Raw genomic sequence first — 20,647 nt, forward strand, 5'->3', positions numbered from 1 at the left:
TACCACTCACGCGAAACGTCCATTAAACATCCTGCATACCAGTCGGATGCGAATCGCCGGGATTTCGCAATCCACCGCGAAGACAGACGCCGCGCAGGTGGATGCTCGATGAAAATGAAAGTGATAACTTCCGACTACGAAGAGATCGCCGATACGCCATCGAACCCACTACGAAACCAGGAGGTTTCTCCCCCACCGCAGAAAACCCTAGTACATAGGTTTATGCCCATGCATATATGCGAAATCAGTGCAAATGCTTTCCACCACGAGATGATGCGAAACGACTCTGAGTTTTTTCAGACTAGCATCTACGAAATCGATCAGATCATTCATGAAAAGGAGTTGGTAGAGGACGAAGAAACGCTCCGCCTCATCCAGCAGAAGCTTCCGCATATGCACCAGAGGTACACCGATGTCTTTTCGAAGTTGGAATCGGATCGAATTCCCCCCCACCGCATATACGACCACAAGATACACTCGAAGCCCCTTTACCAAACGCTTTCTCCCCGTTGTATCAACAGGGCACCGAACAGCTTAAGGCTACCAAGAAATACCTGCTGGAAAACCTGGAAAAGGGATTCATCGTCAACAGCAACAGCCCCTTCGCGTCCCCTATCCTATTCGTAAAGAAAGCGGATGGCAAATTAAGATTTTGCATCGATTACCGGAAGTTAAATGGTCTCACCCGGAACGATCCCTACCCCATCCCGCGTATCGACGAACTACTAGGACGGGTGTCAAAAGCAAAAATCTTCACAAAGCTAGATATCAGACAAGCCTTCCATCGTATATGGATGCACCCTGACTCGGAAGAGTACACAACCTTTCGGACTCGCTATGGATCCTATAAGTGCAAAGTGCTGCCATTTGGACTGACGAACGGTCCTACAACCTATCAGCAGTATATGAATGACATCCTGATGCAATACTTAGACGACTTCTGTAGCGCATACTTAGACGACATCCTAATCTATTCAGAGGACCCTACGGAACACATAGAGCATGTGCATAAGGTCCTACAGCGTCTCCGAGAAGCTGGACTCCAAGCCAATTTGAACAAATGCGAGTTCAATGTCACCAGGACAAAATACTTGGGTTACGTTCTCACTACCTCCGGTGTCGAAGCGGACCCTGACAAAATTGAACCCCTTCGTAACTGGATCCGACCGACCACTGTTACGGGTGTGAAGTCCTACCTGGGATTCTGTGGCTTCTATAGACATTCATTCGTAATTTTGGCAAAATAGCAAAGCCCCTCACCACCATCACTAGTCCCTCGGAGCCGTTCCGGGACAGACGAATGTGAGGATGCGTTCGAGGAATTGCGACGATAACTTTTAGCGGTACAGGCACTTCACCACTTCAACCCCGAATTGCCTATGAAGCTGGAGACCGACTCCTCTGATGGAGTAGTAGCTGGTGTCCTGTCTCAAGAACACCCTGACAAGTGATGGTACCCCGTAAGATTTTACAGTCATGTCCTATCCGGACATGAGATCAATTGGGAGATCCACGACAAGGAACTATTCGCAATAGTAAAGGCCTTCGGAAAATGGAGGCCCGAGTTGGCTTCGGTGCGCCACCGAGTTGACGTGTACACTGACCACCGTTCGCTGGAATTAGAAACCCTGACTGAAACCGCTAATGCTAGCATTAGCGGTTTCAGTCAGGGTTTCTAATTCCTAGCCGCGGAGGATCACCTAGCTCAAAATAGAGCCTTCTTCTGGTTATAGAACAACTTTGTGTCCTAGGCTCATAATCTGTTAAACACATATTGGAGTTTGACGACTTGATTGAAAAACTATGGGGGCGAAGCCCCTATATATACACAGTTGGTATACAGGCTACGCATGTGCAGCGTACTACTAGTAACGCAGTTCTAACAAGATGTGATTGGGCTATGTGAAACAAAAATCTGTATTCGAGCAGTTGTCAATGTTGTATCTGTCTGTTTGTGTCATTTGTACCTGAATCACTTGCCCCTTGACAGTATTGTCTATATAATCTAAGAGGCTGGCCCGTTACATTTTTACAGAAGTAATATCTACAAAATAGAAAAATAGAAAAAATAATCTATTAAATGTCTTAAAATCTTCCTTATATTTAGTTAAATTAACATGCTACATGCGATGAATGAGCCCAACTGGATGTTAGATGGGAAAGGCTGAGCCCATATAAGTCTTGGTTGATGCGCATTTTCACCAAGAGCTAAATAGGTGCAGCCGTGCCATCCTAGTCCTCATGGCTACCACGCTGGGTGCATGACGTCGGTGGATTAAAAATTGATTGCTCCGTATTACTAATATACAATAGCCATATGGAGCCATATTAAACAAGCAATTAATTAAATTAAAGCCCGCAGATGGTTGGCTCTAAGATCTACCATTTTCTCACCCAAGCTGCATGGATGATTGTGGATGATTGTGGATGATTGTGGATGATTGTGGATGATTTGTGGATGATTTTGGTGATTTTGGTGATTTTGGTATCCAATGAAATGCCGCAGACGTCGGTAGTCATTATAAAAGTGCGCAAGAACGAACTTCCTCCCGTAAAACTTGCTCAATACCTCTCTTACCCCAAACCACTATCCCTTGAAATACAGTATTAACCCTAGAGATTAACCTTGATACTAGAATAATGGTGCCGGTTTCCGTTTCTTTTTGGGACGACAGTGCTTGTCGATACAGATAAAGTATGGGTATGCCCGACATCTACCAACTTGGTGGAGGGTCCATTCGAGCTGGTGATAATCTGTATGTAAAAGGACCGACAAGGAGCTGGCACCCTCATGTATATTGGAAGTTAAAAGAGCGTTAACTACCGCTCTGGAAGCACTTCGAGGAGATTGCGCATACTTCATTTATCTTCTTTGGCCGAACTACGAACAAACTCGCCCGCCATGCGTGTCGCCATTGCCTTCTTTGTCCTGTCTCTGTCCGGCATCATCCAGAATGGATGTGCAGTAGAGAGTGGTATCATGGGCTTCGGCCTGTCCTTGTATCAGGACCTCTGCTGCCAGACATGTCACGACTCTCTTTCCGCCCTTTATCTGAATTGCACCACATTCCCCGAAGACGGTAACATGGACATGAACATGCCAATGGATATGGGTATGGATACGTCCATGGACATGATGCCGATGACTAGCGATGAGTGCTACACTTCCAACATCCCTTGGCTCCAGACGATGGCATACTGCATCCAACAGAACTGCAATGCGGACGAGTATAGTGCCGACAAACAGGCCAAATGCTTCAGTACTCAAGCATGTGCGGGTGCATCAGAGCCAACTTTTCAGGACAGTTTGCCTGCCAAGGCTCCGACAGTCGAGCTCTCAGAGGATGCAATGTGGCTCAATATCACGAGCTTGGTCAATAAGAACACCTACAGCTCCATACACGGTACTCTGAAGGAATTTACAAGACAGGAATATATGCACACGAGATATTCGTACGTTCTTTCCCTCTGTGTTTGTTAACTTCTACATATTATCCAGGCGTGAGGCTCACAGATTTTTTTCAGGGTGATACTCTTATTCATAGTCCTTGGCATCTGCATTGGCGGCGGCATTCTGGCGCAGACCACAAGCGCACCCCTCGGATTTCAGACAAAGCTACATGCCTCCACTCTCTGGACCAAGCTCCAGCAGGACATCTTCCTGCCAGCTCTATTTGGGTCACGGCGGCTCGAACCTCTCCCCGGGAATGTAGGCTACGTGCCAAGCCGGACGCTCAGCATATTCATCACCATCTTCGTCATCCTGAACATAGTCCTCTCGTCCGTTTCTTACCGCACCTCCCAGCCGAATACCTGGTTCAAATCCGGTCAATTCGAACTATGTGAGTACGTCGGGAATCGCACGGGCACTCTGAGCCTGGTCAACATGTGCATTTCCATCTTGTTCGCGGGCCGAAATAACCTTTTAATTGTATTGACTGGATGGAATCAGACGGCTTTCCTGACCTTGCATCGCTGGACGGCGAGGGTGGCTGCACTACAGGCGGTTGTCCATTCAATTGCGTATACGCTGGCATATTTCGAGCCGGGCTATGGTGGAGCGGCACAGTATGCTGTTGAAGCAGCTATGCCTTTCTATGTATGTTGCTCAACCTCTGCTACGTTATAGTTCCTTTGGTCGACGATTTGTGTACCATGGAGATTACTGACACCTTTCAGTGGTGGGGAATTATCGCAACAATAGCTCTTTGTCTCGCAGCAGGCTTTGCAATCCTCCCGATCCGCATCAGATCCTACGAATTATTTCTCATAACTCACATTATCTTTGTCATTATCGCTCTGGTTGGATGCTGGTACCATCTCATCCCCCACTTCGGATATGTCTTTGGCTATCAAACATGGCTTTACATCGCCTTTGCCTTCTGGGCTGCGGACCGATTCGCTAGACTTGCTCGCGTGGCCTACTACAATCGTCTCAGTGGTTCAACGGCGATCATCGAAGCAATTCCCGACTGCGATATCATGCAAGTCACTGTCTTCCCACGTGCTGCTTGGGACATTGGTCCTGGACAGCACAGCTTCCTGTACGTGGCTGGACTGGGTAAGTTCTGGGAAAGTCATCCATTCAGTATTGCGGGTTGGAAGGGACAGTCATCACCCACTACAGCTTCGACTTCGAATCCCCTTTCTTCCCCAATCGCTCGTTCTGACAGCGCCACGAGAGAAGAAGAGGCGAAAGATTCGGGCGTTATATCATTAGGTTCGCAACCAAACTCGACGACAACACTCACGGAAACTCAGGACCAGGGCAAGGCATACATCCGATTCCTCATTCGTGCACATTCCGGAATGACTTCCACACTGCAGCGCCGCCTATTATCTTCGCCATCTCGCGCTAGCCTGGCAACATCAGTCTATACCGAGGGACCCTATGCTGGCCACAAAGCAACCCTCCAGCCACTCTTCATCGCCGACACAGTTCTCTGTATCGTCGGCGGTATCGGTATCACAAACATCCTTGGCTTCGTCCAAGAATACTCAAGCGCGAACCTCCGAGGAAGTGAGGGGTCGGCAAAGAGCCAGAGGATTATGAAGAAAGCAAAGCGCTTTATCCTCGCCTGGTCTGCGAGGGAAATGGCTCTCATCGAACACGTGAAGCATAACTTCCTCCTCCCAAAAGACGAGGTTGACGGTATCGAGTATTCATTCTGGTGCACGGGTTCCTCTTATACTGCGGAGCCAAAAGTGGACGATGTTCATGAGGAGCGCCAGAAAGACGAAGGCGCAGCTCAGCCAACACCGGCGGCTATAACAGCGGGGAGGATGGATATCAGGAGTGTGATGAGATCCCATGTGGAAACGGGTCAACAGATGACTGTGGTGGTGTGTGGTCCTGGTAATATGGCGGATGAAGCTACGAGGCAGGTTATAGATTGCGTGAAGGACGGATTTAAGGTGAACTTAGTTGAAGAGTCTTATACCCGGTAGTTTCTGTCGTTTGTTGCACCAATGTTTTTGTCGCTTTAGCTACAATTATCTCATCCTTTTGCTGGAGACTATTTTCGATGCGAGCAATATTTGTGGTCTATCTGTCATGGTCGGCACGTCGTGCATGATTCGAAAGGGAACGAGGCATATCGAGCACATTACTCGTACTTTGGGTCAATAATTGTTAAACGTGCAATGATCGTCTGCCCCCTTGTAGAAGTATAGTCCAATAAAAACCCGAGTAATGAATGTTATGCTGCTTTACCATTCGTACGTACGTGACGCGTTATATTACAGCAAGAGCCTACACGAGATGAACGTCTTCGGATTTATACTTTAATAATGACGCGAAATGGTCAACGTACGAAGCTGTTATTGATGCCAATGGGTGGCATACAAAATATTAATGTAGATTATTATTTTTGTTATTATTATATAACGTATTTCACATGCGAGTGGCCCACCCGAGCGAGTGGCCCAGCTCATTTTACACAGCTCATTTTACACCTAAAATGAGCTGGGCCACTCGCTCGGGTGGGCCAGTGGAACTACGTACATGGGTCTCCTGTTAACAATTATTGACCCAAAGTACAAATAACCTACCCCCCACTTAAATACTTTGGAGCCCAACCAGGTTACATCCAACCATATTTTTGGTCAACACGCATAAACCCAGCCATTAATTGAGCTGTTTATCTTTTTTTGACTGTGAAATAGCTAACTTATATTCTTCGCTGCCCGGACTTTTAGTAGTCGAATCAAGCTGGACTGTCGTTGTCCAGATCTAGGGGCGTGAAGTCTGATGTGCCGCCTCCACTTGACTCAAAGAAGTCGTCATGGGAGTCCACGCCTGCCATCTTTCAGCAGGGAGATCAGAGAAAGGGCAAGTTGAAGGAGGTTCCAACTCGTACGTTGATGAGAACAATCAAGGGAACGAAAATGATGGCGTAAATTCATCATCATCCTCAAATTCGAAAAATGAGAGCGACGTGCCAGTTGAGCTGCACTCTGAGTTCATCGTATGGTGGGATGGGCCAGACGATCCAGATAATCCCATGAATTGGTCGTCAACCCGGAAATGGGTCAATATCTGTGTTATTTCTGTGATTAGTTTCATAGTGTGAGTGCAATACGTGCCAGCTGATAAGTCAGTATACTTGAGCAATAACTAACCCCCAACAGTCCGCTTGTCTCCTCCATGATGGCACCAGGCGTCCAGCTCGTAATGGAAGACTTCAACACCAGTTCTCCCACATTCGCAACATTCGTCGTGTCTATCTTCGTCCTCGGCTTCGCATGCGGGCCACTCATCCTCGCCCCCCTGAGCGAGCTGTACGGCCGCGTGATCATCTACAATACCACTAATTTGCTCTTCCTCGCCTTCACCATTCTCTGCGCCGTTTCACAAAACCCATCTATGCTCCTGGCATTCCGTTTTTTATCAGGGTTTGCGGGTGTGGCTACCATCACGATTGGGTCGGGGACTATTGCGGATATCATGCCGAGAGAAAAGAGGGGGAAAGCTGTATCGATTTGGTCTGTGGGACCGATTCTGGGACCGATGGTTGGGCCCATTATTGGGGGGAATGTGGCCGAGGTTGCTGGTTGGCGATGGATGTTTTGGGCTATTTCTATTCTTGTGAGTTTACAGCAGACCTGAGTAACTGAACGGGCACTGTTTACTGACCATTACTAGATTGCTGTAATAACCCTTGTCGCATTCCTCGTCCTCAAAGAAACCTACCCTGTGGTATTACTCGAGAGAAAAGCATTCAAACTCCGAAAAGCCACTGGAAACTCAAACCACAAATCCAAGCTCGCCTCCGACCTCACCCCCAAGAAACTCTTCAAACACAGCATCATCCGCCCCCTAAAAATGCTCATCCTCTGTCCCATCGTCACAGTAATGTGCATCTATGTCGCCATCCTCTACGGCATCCTCTACCTCCTATTCGCGACCTACTCCTTTGTCTTCCGCCAAGTCTACGACTTCACAACTGCATCAACCGGCCTCGTCTTCCTCGCCGGTGGGCTTGGCACCTTGGTGGGCCTCTTCTATGTCGGATACTTCAGCGACAGAACTCTCGTCAAGCGGGCAGCCTCTGGAAAGATAATCACCCCTGAAGACCGCCTCCCCTTCATCATCACAATCCCAGGCTCCCTCACCTTCCCCATCGGCCTATTCATTTACGGTTGGACGGCACAGGAACACGTCCACTGGATCATCCCACAGATTGGAACTGCAATCACAGGGTTCGGATCTATCTTAGTCTTTGTAGGCATCCAGACGTACCTCGTTGATGCATTCGAAGAGTACGCCGCTAGTGTGATTGGTGCAAATGCCGTGCTGAGAGGGACCGCGGGCGCGCTGATTCCACTTGCAGGGCTACGTATGTATGATGGCCTTGGATGGGGGTGGGGGAATAGTTTACTTGCATTTGTGGCACTGGCGTTTGCGCCGATGCCGTGGGTGTTTGGGGTGTATGGGGCGAGAATAAGGGGTTGGAAGGGGAGTAAGGTTAAATTATGATGTTAGGTTTATATTTGGGAAATGTTGAAAATGAAGTTTTTTAAGTATTTGTTATTGTTTTTTATTGCGTTTGAGGAACGCCAAATCGCTCGATAAGCTCGCTGCGTGAAAGATGTTCCAAATTCAACTTCTCCAAATTCCTCCCCGTCTTCATGTAATCCGCGCCCGACGCCATTTCTGCAAGTGTGATGACCGCTTTAATAGGCGACGCATCAATTCCCAACTTCTCCGCCAGACCACACCAGAAAACCAATAGATCCGGTACATCCTCTGAAATATTTCGATTATCCATAGTAGGCGGAGCCTTTAACTTATTATGCGGGGGTGAGTTTTGTGCCAGGTCCACTAGGTCGGTGAAAGTCTGGTTGTAGCACTTATTCGACGTCTGCGTTACCCCGTCCAGCTTGAACCCAAACGCTTCTCCAATCTCGAGCCGCACCCTGTCAACTGCAAGCATTGCGTTGGCCACCGAGCGTGTCAGCCCGTCGTGGTATAGTAGGAACTCTCCAGATGTGCTCTCAATACGACCAGCGTTCATCAGCATCATCAGTGGGTGGAATACCCCGTTGATATTCGATAAGCAGACTTCAATAACGTTGTGGCACCATTTTAGCTCCATAGGAAATATTCGCTGGATTTCGGCAGTGAAGGAAGGGCTGGAGGATGTTTGCAATGCGGCGATGAGGAAGAGGTTTTTCTTGCCCATGACGGCCAACTCTCCTTCTTTCATCCGGCATGAGTATGGTGACAGGTTTGTTTCGAGGATTGATCCGACCTTGATCTCAGCATCGGCGACCAGCGAGAATAAATTCCCTGGGACAGCAATAACAGTGTGCTGTTGTAGATCGAACTGCTTAAACTCCCGCAATACAGTCTCCTGCCCTGTTGACGGAACTGTAAGGATGATGGTTTTTGAGAACTCAATGACCTCGGCCATGTCGTAGGTGACGCGCAAAGCAGTAGAGCCTTCGATTTTTCCAGTAGCTCGAAGACAACCGTTTTGGACGACATAATTGGCGTGTCGTACATGCGTGGGGTGTGAATATACCAATACGTTTGTCCCGCGAGAGTCGAGGTCGGCAGCGAGTGCGAATCCAGCGGGGCCAGCGCCGACAATGGAGACCCTCAACTGCATGCTTGATGAGTTTGTTGATGTGATGCTAGAGTGTGTGTGTGAGATAGGTTTGTATGATTTTTATTTTGACGTTTTTATCCTTTAAACAGGGGTGATTCCGTCTATAAATGAGAATGGGCGATTCACTTCCGAGGGAACGATATGTGAGCAAAGACGTGATATGATGTTCAACTCGTCTACGGCTACCCATTCTAACTTTAGTTTATGTGATAATTTTCGGAGTGATTCTGTTGATCAATCTATGTTGGCAGAGCACTTATGCGCTAGGAACTGGGCATAGGCTGCGGGCTTGAGCATGTTTGCTCCATTTACATGGGGCTTTTCGCGATGATCACCTGCAGAAGAGCGAATGCGACAATCCTGGAGGGTTTCTCGGCATTTGATCTAGCTAGCAAGGTAACTGCTACCCTGGTATTTTCTCTTGATCTGGCGATAATTGACGGTTCGGGGCAAGGGAACGGGAGCATGTTTGAGAGTTCTGGATTAGCTGCATAACGCCACATAGCGTGAGAAGAGCAGGTTATAGAATTGTATTGCACGTGGTGTAGTTGCTTGGCCAAGGTTTTTTTAAAGGACAATATCACTACTTCTGGCGGTTGAAAGAGAAACCCGGGGTGCAGTTGATTCCTTTCTAGAAATCCGATAACCTGCTTAGAAGTGAGTGAATCTCAACTCTTCGTGGCCACCGTGACCAACAACTCCATATCCATCTTAATCCCCTCCTCTGTAGTAATCTTCGCCCATTCCAGCATCATCTCCTCCCTGGCCTGCGGCCTCAAGTCCAGCGGAATCCCCCCATACGTCTTCCCCGACGAACTCGTATCCAGCCACTCAACCATAGCCGCCCCATCCTTCGCCTCCTTGACAATAGTGTTCACCACTATCTCCCGCTTCTCCAACCCCGCCTCATTAAGCAGACTCTCAATCTCGCTCCTCTTCAGGAACTTCGGCCCGCTCGTCAGGGGATACTTGGAGTACGGCTCCCGCGAGAGCACATCCGCCTTGATCTTCTCATGCGCTGCCTCGAAATCCCCCGACCCCCCGGAAATCCCAACACGTCCCCCAGACTTCAGCACACGCGCGAACTCTTTCATTGCCGTCGCCTGGTCCTCCACCCAGTGGAACGTAGAGTTCACAAACACCACATCGATGCTGTCTGACTCGAAACGTGAGAGGTCCTCGGCGCGGCCGACGTGGAACGAGAGATTTGACGTGGCGATCTCGTTGGCAAGGGCAATACGCTCTTTACTTGGGTCGATACCTACTACGCTGCCGCTGGGGCCGACGATGTTGGAAATGTGGGCGGTGATGTCGCCGGGGCCACAGCCGACGTCGAGGACGTGGTTGCCGGTGGTGATGTTGAGTCGTTCGAGGAGGAATTTACCGGCGTCGTATTGGGTGCCGTTGAGGGCTGTATAGCCTTTTGCTAATTCTTCGGTATCGACCATGGCTGTATTGGTATGATGTGTTGGTATGATGTGTGAGGTTATCTTTGATATTGTGGTCTCTTGATAGAAACTGAGCAAATCCGCAGGCCTCCAGTCTTATTATACTTCTACCATGGATATTATTCCCCATCTGTACAGTGAAAGTGCATCGATGGTGAATTAAAGAATGGTGCCCCTGTCACTATTCCAATATTAAGGACACCCCCATGCCCCAGTACCTCCAGGCCCTGGAGTACCCTAATTGTGCTCAAAGTCGCGCGCACATGTGCGAGGTACTTTGAGCAGATTGGTTGATTATTCGCAATTCCCATCACAGCTCGGATAAACAAGCTCTGATCGCCTATGCCAAGCACGAATAATAACTTCAACTGGGACGGGACAAATACAGTATATACAATGTAACCTCGGGATAATGTTCATAACACCTCCAAATCCACCGTCCAACTACCTTGGTTGTTAGGGTCAACCTTGGGCATATTCCGACGATCATTTCCAGCCAACAAGCTCTACCGAGTAGATATCGAGCATGTCTATTCCCAGGTATATCCTCGTCGATCTTATTTGTAGCGCGAAGGTTACAGAGCACGTATCTTGTATGTACTCTGCAACTTCTAATGAAGATCAGCCAGTATAACTACCAAGGTGCTCTATATAGACTCATACCTTGGTAGGTATATGCTTACTCGTACTTTGCGTCAGGAATTGTTGAACGTGCAATGATCGTCTCCCCCCTAGTAGAAGTATAGTCCAATAAAATCCCGAGTAATGTTATGCTGCTTTACCATTCGTACGTACGTGACGCGTTTGTATAGATTAGGGCAAAAGATCTATAAACCCTGCACCACCCCTGTAAAGATCTATATACCCAACGCTAACTATCAAAAGATTCTGCCGCATTTAGTCAGCATCGCTGGCCCGATGCCTCACTGTATGTAGCCAACCATGTTTCCCGTCTATAACACAGGTCCCACGGCGGAGGCCAAAGAAGGAGAGGTTCCAGAAGGAGGACCCACCGAGGAGAGTTGGGAGGGGAGAGGGAGCTTCTGGTGTTGGGCGCTGTTCTACTTGTGGGGACAGGTCCACAATATGAGAAGTTGCTGGTGCCCGCATGAGTAGGGCGCTTTCACGAGTATGGTAGGAGCAAGGTCAGTGGAGCAGCAGTGTCAAATGGGACATCAGGGTCAATGGAGTCACGGAGGAAGCCGAAGGCGGCAGCAGGGTATATGAATCCTTACAGGGGTGGTGCAGGGTATATAGATCTTTTGCCCCTTTTTAAAACAGCGGAGAGGTGGAAACTGCGTACATGGGTCCCCTGTTAACAATCATAGACCCAAACTCCGTACTGCGGGCCTTCAAGGCTTCTCTCAGTGGCAGAGCTTATCCCAACATTGCGCGAGCCACGAGCTTGGCAAATATAACGTAAGAACAGCTGATTCAGAAAATCACTTGGAAGCGCACAAACTCACTTTATGGACAGCTGCATATTTCAAAAATTCACTTCGTCTTATCATCGTGATGATTAGTCAATTCTCTGCGGCTTCAATAGCCGCGACGGCTGCCTTCCTCGTGAGTTCATCACTTACATTTGAGAAGTTTTGCTCATTATCACCAGGTCATTGCTGCCCTTATTCTCCAGATCATTCAGAGGCTATTCTTCCACCCTCTTCGTTCAGCTCCCGGACCATGGGCCAACAGCATCTCTGAGATACCTGCCACCATAGCTTTGGTAACGGGAAATCAACACACATACTACAGGTCATTGCATGAGAAATATGGCCCGATCGTGCGAGTCTCCCCCGGGGAACTTAGCTTTGTCAGTGTTGAGGCACGAGAGGAAATTTACGGTCTACGAGTAGGTCAAATCACAGCGTAAAGTCTTCGGAATTAACCAATCCATAGAAAGGCGGTTTGAACATGGAAAAGAGCGCCATCTTCCTTGGAGCTGTGGGCAGTGTCGAGGGACAAACTGGCGTCAGTTTGGCTTTGAACGCCGAGCACACTCGCCAGCGTAGGGCACTGGGCTACCTATTCACAAACACGGCGTTACTCCAGCATGAAAGCTTACTTCAACTACATGTAAATAAGCTCATTGCCGTGCTCAAGGAAAAGGAAGCCGAGAACCAACCCGTCGATGTCTCAAGTTGGTGTAAGCCTTCCCCAACCATACCCTCTCGTAATCACCCAACTAATAGCATACAGTCACCTACACCTCCTTCGATGTAATGGGCGACCTATGCTTCGCCGAACCCTTCGGATGCCTCGACCAGGCCTCAGCAACAGAATGGTCCACCTCCGTAATCAACGTCTTCATAGCCGCCACCTGGACCCAAGGCATCCGCCGTCTCTGCGGTGTAGGCACCCTCCTCGAGTCCCTAGCAACCAAACTCCTCGTCCCCGCAAAAGCTGCACAATGGCGAAACACCCACCTCAACAACTCACGGGAGAAGACAGCAAAACGCCTCGCGGACGGAGACCGCGACCACACCGACTTCATCTACCAGATCCTCAAACACAATGAAGCCAAAAACTCCCTTTCCGACACGGAAATCAAACTCAACATGGCCCTCTTCATCAGTGCTGGCACCGACACAACAGCCACCACTCTGGCAGGGTGGACATACTACATCTGTGCCCACCCCGCTGTCTACACGCGCGTCGTGTCCGAGATCCGCTCGGCCATCGCAGACGCAGAAGACATTAAGTGGGAAAACGTCCGCAACCTCCGCTACCTCGAATCAACCATCCACGAAGCGCTCCGACTCTTCCCGCCGTCGGGTGCAAGCCAACAGCGCATTGTTCCCTGCGGCGGGGCAACGATTGACGGCTTCTACGTCCCAGCTGGCACGACTGTCGCTGTCTCCCCGTGGGCCTCGACGCGCTCGAAACTGAACTTCCACGACCCCGACGACTTCCGTCCCGAGCGCTGGCTCGGCGAGGGAGAGGAATACGCGAATGACCGCCTCGGTGCGTCGTTACCATTCGGCACGGGACCGAGAGTGTGTATTGGGCGGAACTTGGCGTATATGGAGATGCGACTTATAGCAGCACATTTGCTGTGGAGTTTTGACATGGCGATTGATCGGGGGAGGTATGAGGAAGAGAATAGTCTTTGGGGGTTTGAGGGGAGGATGAAGACGCAGAAGGTGTTTCATTCGATGATGAAGCCGGAGTTGTGGGTGGGGTTGAAGGAGGTTGGGCGGTGAGGGTTGCCTGCATACAAACCCAGGACGCAAATTGCCATCCCCTCTCCATCTCACACAGCCTGTAATGCGGGGAGGCGTCATGATCACAACGTGCTCGTGTTGCATTGTCTCATTGCCAGATGCAATAGCGATGGAGCACGTGGATGAGCGATGAAGCATATACCCGCCAAGTCCAAGAAACTGTCTGTTTCTTGGACTTGACGTAACTGCGAACGAAGGGTGACTGCAGAGGGAGATCTAAAATAGAAAGGAGAAATTTGAAATCGAACATACCTTTTTTGCAGACCTACTTGCTCAGTAGGCCACTTCAGCAGCTGCTACACTCGCGAGTATAGCAGCTGCGATGTGGTGTAGCTTTAGCCTAGAGTAGTTAGCTGCTGTATATAGCGTAATATACGATAATTTGAAGCTGGAGATGTCGTATATAGGTACATATGGTGATCCGCCTGTGATTCCGCCTATAAAAGTGATAATTATAATGCCAGGAAGCCAGAGCCAAGCCCGAGGTCAAAGCCGGAGACAGAGAACGAGGATCATATCGTTGTCGGGTATTCTTGTCATCCTCGCAAGTATAGTAGAGGACGAAGAAGAAGAGCACCGAATAAGGGCTCGGCGTCGTCAGTATCATCATCGCCGTCATATTCAGCAACGCCGGCGCATCTTATTTGAGAGTTTGGACGATATCCAAGCACGGCAACTACTACGGTAAGCACTCCTCTTCTTTGTCCCTTTTCATTTATAATAACTAATTAACTATGTATATAGTTTCTCGATGAGTGAGATCCAGCAACTTACTATACTCTTTCAGCTCCATAATGTGCCATGGAGCGGTAGAGTACAGCCAGCTCCAAGGATGGCACTTTGCGTTGTATGTGCCCGGCTTACATTTCCAGGGCGGTGGGCATCACTTGCTGATATATTCGGCCGCTCTATAGCCTGGTTAAGTACTGTATTTACAGATACAGTACTCTTCCTATATCAGTCTTACTCAAGGATGCTTCAATGGCACCCTCGACTTACATATGAGAAGTTAGAGGAGTTCGCAGTAGCTATTAAGAGAGTAGGGGGCGCAGATGGGGTTTGGGGCTTTGCCGATGGTACTTTTCGGTCTCACCAGCGTCCGCAAGAGCAAGACGCTCAGCGGCTCGTATTCTCAGGCCATAAACGGGCTCATGGAATCAACTACCAAGCAGTAGTAACTCCTGATGGTTTAATATCATCACTAACAGGCCCGTGGCCTGGTCCTGTAAATGATTGGACGATGTGGTGGCGCTCTGGTGTAGAGGTGCATATACGAGAGGTAATAGTATTCTATTATTATATTACAATACTAATAACCATCTAGGTTATGCAAGACCATGATCTATTATATCTCTATGGTGATCCTGTATACCAAGCAGGTTATGGTATGGCTTGCCCATGGGCGCACCCACAGGGTAGACACTTTCTTTCAGATGAAAGGAAGGCTTGGAATAGAGCCCTCTCTTTGGTCCGAATTGCTGTAGAACAGGCGTTTGGAGGAGTACAGGTTCTATGGACATATACAGTATTTCGAAAGGCACTCCGTTCAGGATATCAGCCAGTTGGGGTTTACTATCCTGTTGCAGTTCTATTATCAAATTGCTTTATATGCTTCCATCACACATCAGCATCTGGATCACTGTTTGTAGTGCCTCCACCATTAATAGAAATTATAAACTAACGTATTTCACAAGCGAGTTGGCCACCCAAGCAAGTTGGCCACCAAAACACCAAAACGCGTCAACTTGACTACAGTCAACTATGCCACAACCAACACAAGCCCAATCCTCAAATCAAGAGGGTAGAATACTATTAGCTATTCAGGCACTAAAGGAACGTCAATTTAAGAGTGTCCGAGCTGCTGCATTATCATACGACGTGTCACGTAGTACCCTTACCAACAGAATGAATGGAATGACCTCCCGACGTGATTCTACCCCAAAATCACAAAACCTAACTTCGTACGAAGAGTCAGCTCTTGTTCAGTATATTCTCGACCTAGATTCGCGTGGATTTCCGCCCCGGCCGCAAGCTGTGCAAGAAATGGCAGACCTACTACTCTCCGAACGAGGTGAGAGCCCTACTGGGAAGAACTGGACTAGTAACTTCATAACGCGTCGTACGGAACTTAAAGCAAAGTTTAGTCGGAAGTACGATTACAAACGAGCAAAATGCGAAGATCCAAAGATAATTGAAGGGTGGTTCACCCTCGTACGAAACACAGTCGCAAAATATGGCATCTTAGAGCAGGACATCTACAACTTTGATGAAGCAGGTTTCGCAATGGGAGTTATTGCTACTGCAAAGGTAGTCACAAGCTCAGAAGCAAAGAGCCGTCCGAAGACTATACAGCCAGGGAATAGAGAGTGGGTGTCAATTATCCAAGGTGTTAATTCGTACGGATGGGCACTCCCGCCGTTCATTATTTTCAAGGCGCAGAATCACCTCTCAGCTTGGTACGAAGACTCAGGATTACCAGACAATTGGGTGATTACGCTTAGTGAGAATGGGTGGACTTCAAATTCAATTGGGTATGAGTGGATTCAACACTTCAATCGACATACAAATGCTCGTACGGTCGGAACCTATCGCCTTCTTATTCTTGATGGACATGAGAGCCACATCTCTGCTCAATTTCAACACTACTGCACAGAACGGAAGATAATTACCCTCTGTATGCCACCACACTCATCACACATTCTTCAGCCTCTTGATGTGAGCTGCTTTGCGCCACTAAAGCTTTCGTACGGAAAGCAGATTGAAACCTTCGTACGGAACCGGCTAAACCACATCACAAAGCTTGAGTTCCTCTCTGCATTCAAAGAAGCATTCAAAGCTACGTTTACAGAGCAGAACATCAAGAGCGGATTCCGAGCTACAGGACTAGTTCCGTACGAGCCACAGAGTGTCCTCTCTCACTTAAATCTACGCTTAAGGACTCCAACACCTCCTATAGTTGAGAGTGACAATTGGACTTCAAAGACTCCTCAAACTATAAGGGAGCTTAACTTTCAAACAGAGCACATTAAGAACCGCATCGTACGACATCAGAATAGCTCTCCTACCTCAATTAATGATGCTGTTAGCTGCCTTGTTAAAGGGGCGGAAATGATGATGCATTCTGCTGTTCTACTTAAGGCAGAAGTTAAGGCTCTACAAGCGGCAAATGAACAGAAAAAGAGGAGGGAAAGGAAGCGCAAGAGGCGTATAATGCAAGGGGGCAGTCTCTCCGTACGAGAGGGAGAGGATATGCTTCAGAGTGCTGAGGTAGAAGCTCAAGTCCGTACGGAGGTGGCAAGTGAGCATTGTCGGCAGGTGGGTTCTACAGGCCGACAGAAGCGCTGTGGCATATGTGGTATTATGGGCCATAACTCCCGTACATGTACGAGGCACAAGGATTCAATTACGATCGAATAAGGGTCATTATGTAGGGTGGTGGTGTAGTAGTAGGCAGTAATAGTCAATTTTGGTGTTTTGGTGGCCAACTTGCTTGGGTGGCCAACTCGCTTGTGAAATACGTTATATACATGTAACGTGGTTTATCAGTACGTCGGACATATCAGTACCTCGGACACTTTTCCCGAATTTCCTACCCTCTAACTTCACAACGCGTTTTTTCCACCTTTTATTATGTCACTGATTACCCAAGAAGCAAAAATCATTCTAGCTATCGAGGCTATCCGAACATCAAAAAATCTAAGTCGTCGGAAGGCTGCTAAGCTCTATGAAGTACCTCATTCTACACTCTGCGACAGAATGAACGGCTGAACTACTGTCTACGAACGCCGGCCTGCAATGATGAAATTAACTATACTAGAAGAGGAGGTGGTTATTCGGAATATACTTGATATGGATTCAAGAGGATTTGCACCCCGGCTTGCTGGTGTAGAAGATATGGCAAATTTTATACTCGAATCGCGTGGAGGGAGGCGCGTCAGGAAGCTCTGGGCCCACCGATTTGTACAACGACGTCCAGAATTAAAGATGCGTTTTAATCGCGTTTACGACTTCCAAAGGGCCTTGTGCGAAGATCCTGAACTAATTGGCGCATGGTTTCGACTAGTGGAAAATATGAGGGCAAAATATGGTGTTTTGGACTGCGACTTCTATAACTTTGACGAAACTGGGTTTATGATGGGTGTGATTTGCCCTGCAATGGTTGTTACCCGTGCAGATCGACTTGGCAGAGGTAAGGCAGTTCAGCCAGGGAATCGGGAATGGGCTACAGCGATTGCTTGTATCAACAGTGACGGCTGGAGTATTCCTCCATTTTTGGTAGTTAAAGGCAAGAATCATCTTGCAAATTGGTATACAGACGGCGGCCTTCCACACAACTGGGTTGTTAAACCGACATGCAATGGATGGACAAACAATGAGACGGGTCTAGAATGGTTGAAACACTTCGACAAACATACTGCTGTTCGTGCAAGGGGTCCATATCGAATGCTGGTGTTAGACGGGCACGAGAGTCATGAATCGGCCGAGTTCCAAGAGTACTGCAAGGCACACAACATTATAACTCTTGGACTACCTCCCCACTCGTCTCATTTAACTCAGCCACTTGATGTCGGGTGCTTTAGTGTGTTGAAGCGGGCATATGGTCGGCAGATTGAGACCTTCATTAAGGCTCATATCAACCACATTACCAAGGTCGAGTTCTTTCTCGCCTTTAGAGCAGCATATCTGGAATCCATGACAGCCCAAAACGCCCAGTCCGGGTTCCGCAGAGCTGGCTTAGTGCCTTTCGACCCGCAAGCAGTCCTTTCAAAGCTTGACGTGAGGTTACGGACTCCAACTCCCTCTAGACCCTCTACTGCCAACACCAACACTTGGGTCTCCCAGACCCCTTCCAACCCAACTGAAGCTCTTTCACAAACAACCCTCGTTCGAAATCGAATTGCCCGTCACCAAGGAAGCTCGCCAACTCCACTCTTCGGGACAGTTATTGCATTGGCAAAGGGTACGGAGCGACTAGCACATGAGAACACCCTTCTGTCTGCTGAGGTACGTACCCTTCGAGCAGCCAATGAAGCCCTTAGCAAACGCCGCAGGGCTAAAAAGGCTCGTGTCCGTGAAGGAGGTGCACTTATAGTAGAGGATGCACAGGCTATTATCGCACAAAAGGGTGTGGATGAGCAGGTACGACGCGACGTACGTGCGGTTGGGGGTAGTCGCAAGGAGGGGCAACCGTCTAGGCGATGCTGTGGGATCTGTGGAAAAGCTGGTCATAATGCGCGAACTTGTCAAGAAGCTATAGATATGTCTAGTTCATCTGATTCCGCTTAGTTATAGTTAATTTAATATGTTATGGTTGATTTATTGATATTCAAAGTAGAATGCCAATGAAAAGTGTCCGAGGTACTGATATGTCCGACGTACTGATAAACCACGTTATATCTATTATATCCCTTTTTATCCATCTGTACTCTGATGGGTCTGTTGTAATAGATGTAGTATTTGACTCACATCTGCACGTAGTTCTTGGAGTTTTGATTCAACACTCTCGATAGCTTTTGCGTTCGACCGCTCAGCAGCATTGGCGCTTGCTGAAAGCTCAGCAGTCCTTGCGATACTCTGAGCTATTTCAAGGATCCCATCTTTATGAGAGGGTGGAGGGGGGTCTTCGGTGCACTGTTTCTGCTTTCATCTTGGTTGAGAAGCTAAAGTTGATAGTGAAGGGGACTTGAAAATATGAGAATCAGAGAGGATAGACTCAGAGAGGATTGACTCAGAAGGTGGAATCGAAGACTCTATTGAGTTTAATAGATTTCGATGTGAGAACTGGGTAGTTTGATGTAATGGTGGGTGCACCAGATGTGAGAATCTAGCCACCCAAGGAAGGGATGATTTTACTAAGACAACACACTGTCTTAGGAAACAGAGCCAAATGGTTGTAGCTTAGACTATTCCACAATGCAGCAATCAGGTGTATGATGTAGTGGAGTGGTTTAGTCAAGTTGTAACAAATGTTGAGTCTGAGAACTCAGGGATAAGTCAGAGGTTAGCACCTCACTGACTTTTCAGAAACAAGGAGTAACAAGATCAATGCTTGGAAGTTTGAAAAAGACCTGGAAGTATGTGATAGTCAATTTACTGTATTGTCTGCTGCCCTTTCTTAAGGAAAGGGCAATCCTATTTATGCTAAAGGAGTGTAGTTCTCTCATTTTCCATGACTTTCCATGACTAACCAGGCTTGGTAACTGTAGTCGATGTAAGAGAATCCCATAAAACCATCTCCTATGTTCCTAGCCTATAGGAAGTGAAAGGAGGTCCAAGGTCAGAGTACCCCTATAGACAAATTATGTCATAGCTTAACCAATCTTGTGGGTAACTAAGGAGCGATGACGTGTAATGAATCATAGAGTGTTGTAGAAGCTTTTGGAGCTATCGTTCATGTTCCTAGGCCTCTAGTTGATAGAGATATGTCATGTGTAGTATTAGCCCAGTAACTAAGGAGTGATGTCATGTAATGAATCATAGAGGGTTGTAGAGATATGCTATGTGGTCATATCAACCCAGTAACTAAGGAGAAATGACGTGTAATGAATCATAGAGGGTTATAGCAATCGTTGAGTAGTATTGCTCTTGTTGTTGGTGTGACAAGCCAAAATATGTATAGTGACTTGTAGGTTTGAGGGAGATTTCTAAGTTTGCTCTTGAGTTTGATAGCAAACTGAGTGCAACGAATGTCAGTATGACATTTGAGCAGTTCGCCATGCAATAGACGCTTCAGTTTCTGCTTCCTTCATCCCTTTTGCTGCATCTCGAATCGATTCCTTATTAGCCCGTATATCAGCGATATTAATCCACTGGTCAACATCATTATATGAAGAAGGAGGATCTTCTTCTCCACTGCGTCCTT

General features: G+C 47.9%; 5 protein-coding genes across 5 annotated transcripts; 3 read left to right on the plus strand and 2 right to left on the minus strand.

Annotated features, from left to right (window-relative positions):
- The first annotated feature begins 2,566 nt into the window (after positions 1–2,566).
- VC83_01834 (uncharacterized protein) lies at positions 2,567–5,726 on the plus strand. Its single transcript, XM_024465507.1, has 3 exons — positions 2,567–3,453; positions 3,526–4,099; positions 4,180–5,726. The coding sequence occupies exons 1-3, from the start codon at positions 2,903–2,905 to the stop codon at positions 5,446–5,448; spliced, it is 2,394 nt and encodes a 797-aa protein (XP_024326688.1). The 5' UTR covers positions 2,567–2,902; the 3' UTR covers positions 5,449–5,726.
- Positions 5,727–6,284: 558 nt separating this feature from the next.
- VC83_01835 (uncharacterized protein) lies at positions 6,285–7,978 on the plus strand (the record flags this gene model as incomplete). Its single annotated transcript, XM_024465508.1, has 3 exons — positions 6,285–6,568; positions 6,631–7,087; positions 7,145–7,978. 3 exons carry the CDS (start codon positions 6,285–6,287, stop codon positions 7,976–7,978), a joined length of 1,575 nt encoding a protein of 524 aa, XP_024326687.1.
- Positions 7,979–8,039: 61 nt separating this feature from the next.
- VC83_01836 (uncharacterized protein) lies at positions 8,040–9,113 on the minus strand (the record flags this gene model as incomplete). Its single annotated transcript, XM_024465509.1, has 1 exon — positions 8,040–9,113. The coding sequence occupies one exon, from the start codon at positions 9,111–9,113 to the stop codon at positions 8,040–8,042; it is 1,074 nt and encodes a 357-aa protein (XP_024326686.1).
- A 668-nt stretch (positions 9,114–9,781) lies between these two features.
- VC83_01837 (uncharacterized protein) lies at positions 9,782–10,561 on the minus strand (the record flags this gene model as incomplete). The annotated part of the gene is made up of 1 exon (XM_024465510.1): positions 9,782–10,561. One exon carries the CDS (start codon positions 10,559–10,561, stop codon positions 9,782–9,784), a length of 780 nt encoding a protein of 259 aa, XP_024326685.1.
- A 1,223-nt stretch (positions 10,562–11,784) lies between these two features.
- Positions 11,785–14,177, plus strand: VC83_01838 (uncharacterized protein). Its single transcript, XM_024465511.1, has 5 exons — positions 11,785–11,980; positions 12,039–12,127; positions 12,174–12,413; positions 12,461–12,707; positions 12,761–14,177. The coding sequence occupies exons 2-5, from the start codon at positions 12,077–12,079 to the stop codon at positions 13,762–13,764; spliced, it is 1,542 nt and encodes a 513-aa protein (XP_024326680.1). The 5' UTR covers positions 11,785–11,980; positions 12,039–12,076; the 3' UTR covers positions 13,765–14,177.
- The last annotated feature ends 6,470 nt before the right edge of the window (positions 14,178–20,647 follow it).

The sequence above is a fragment of the Pseudogymnoascus destructans genome (genome assembly GCF_001641265.1).
Source record: "Pseudogymnoascus destructans isolate 20631-21 unplaced genomic scaffold scaffold_4, whole genome shotgun sequence".
Lineage (NCBI taxonomy): Eukaryota > Fungi > Ascomycota > Leotiomycetes > Thelebolales > Thelebolaceae > Pseudogymnoascus > Pseudogymnoascus destructans.

What these genes read in the sequence shown, in the direction of transcription:
- VC83_01838 (XM_024465511.1), top strand. Translation starts at nt 12,077, where the DNA reads ATGATTAGTCAATTCTCTGCGGCTTCAATAGCCGCGACGGCTGCCTTC. An exon ending in AGGAAATTTACGGTCTACGA is followed by an intron (nt 12,414 to 12,460) that starts GTAGGTCAAATC and finishes ACCAATCCATAG; the next exon opens with AAAGGCGGTTTGAACATGGA. An exon ending in CGTCGATGTCTCAAGTTGGT is followed by an intron (nt 12,708 to 12,760) that starts GTAAGCCTTCCC and finishes AATAGCATACAG; the next exon opens with TCACCTACACCTCCTTCGAT.
- VC83_01834 (XM_024465507.1), top strand. Translation starts at nt 2,903, where the DNA reads ATGCGTGTCGCCATTGCCTTCTTTGTCCTGTCTCTGTCCGGCATCATC. An exon ending in TATATGCACACGAGATATTC is followed by an intron (nt 3,454 to 3,525) that starts GTACGTTCTTTC and finishes GATTTTTTTCAG; the next exon opens with GGTGATACTCTTATTCATAG. An exon ending in AAGCAGCTATGCCTTTCTAT is followed by an intron (nt 4,100 to 4,179) that starts GTATGTTGCTCA and finishes GACACCTTTCAG; the next exon opens with TGGTGGGGAATTATCGCAAC.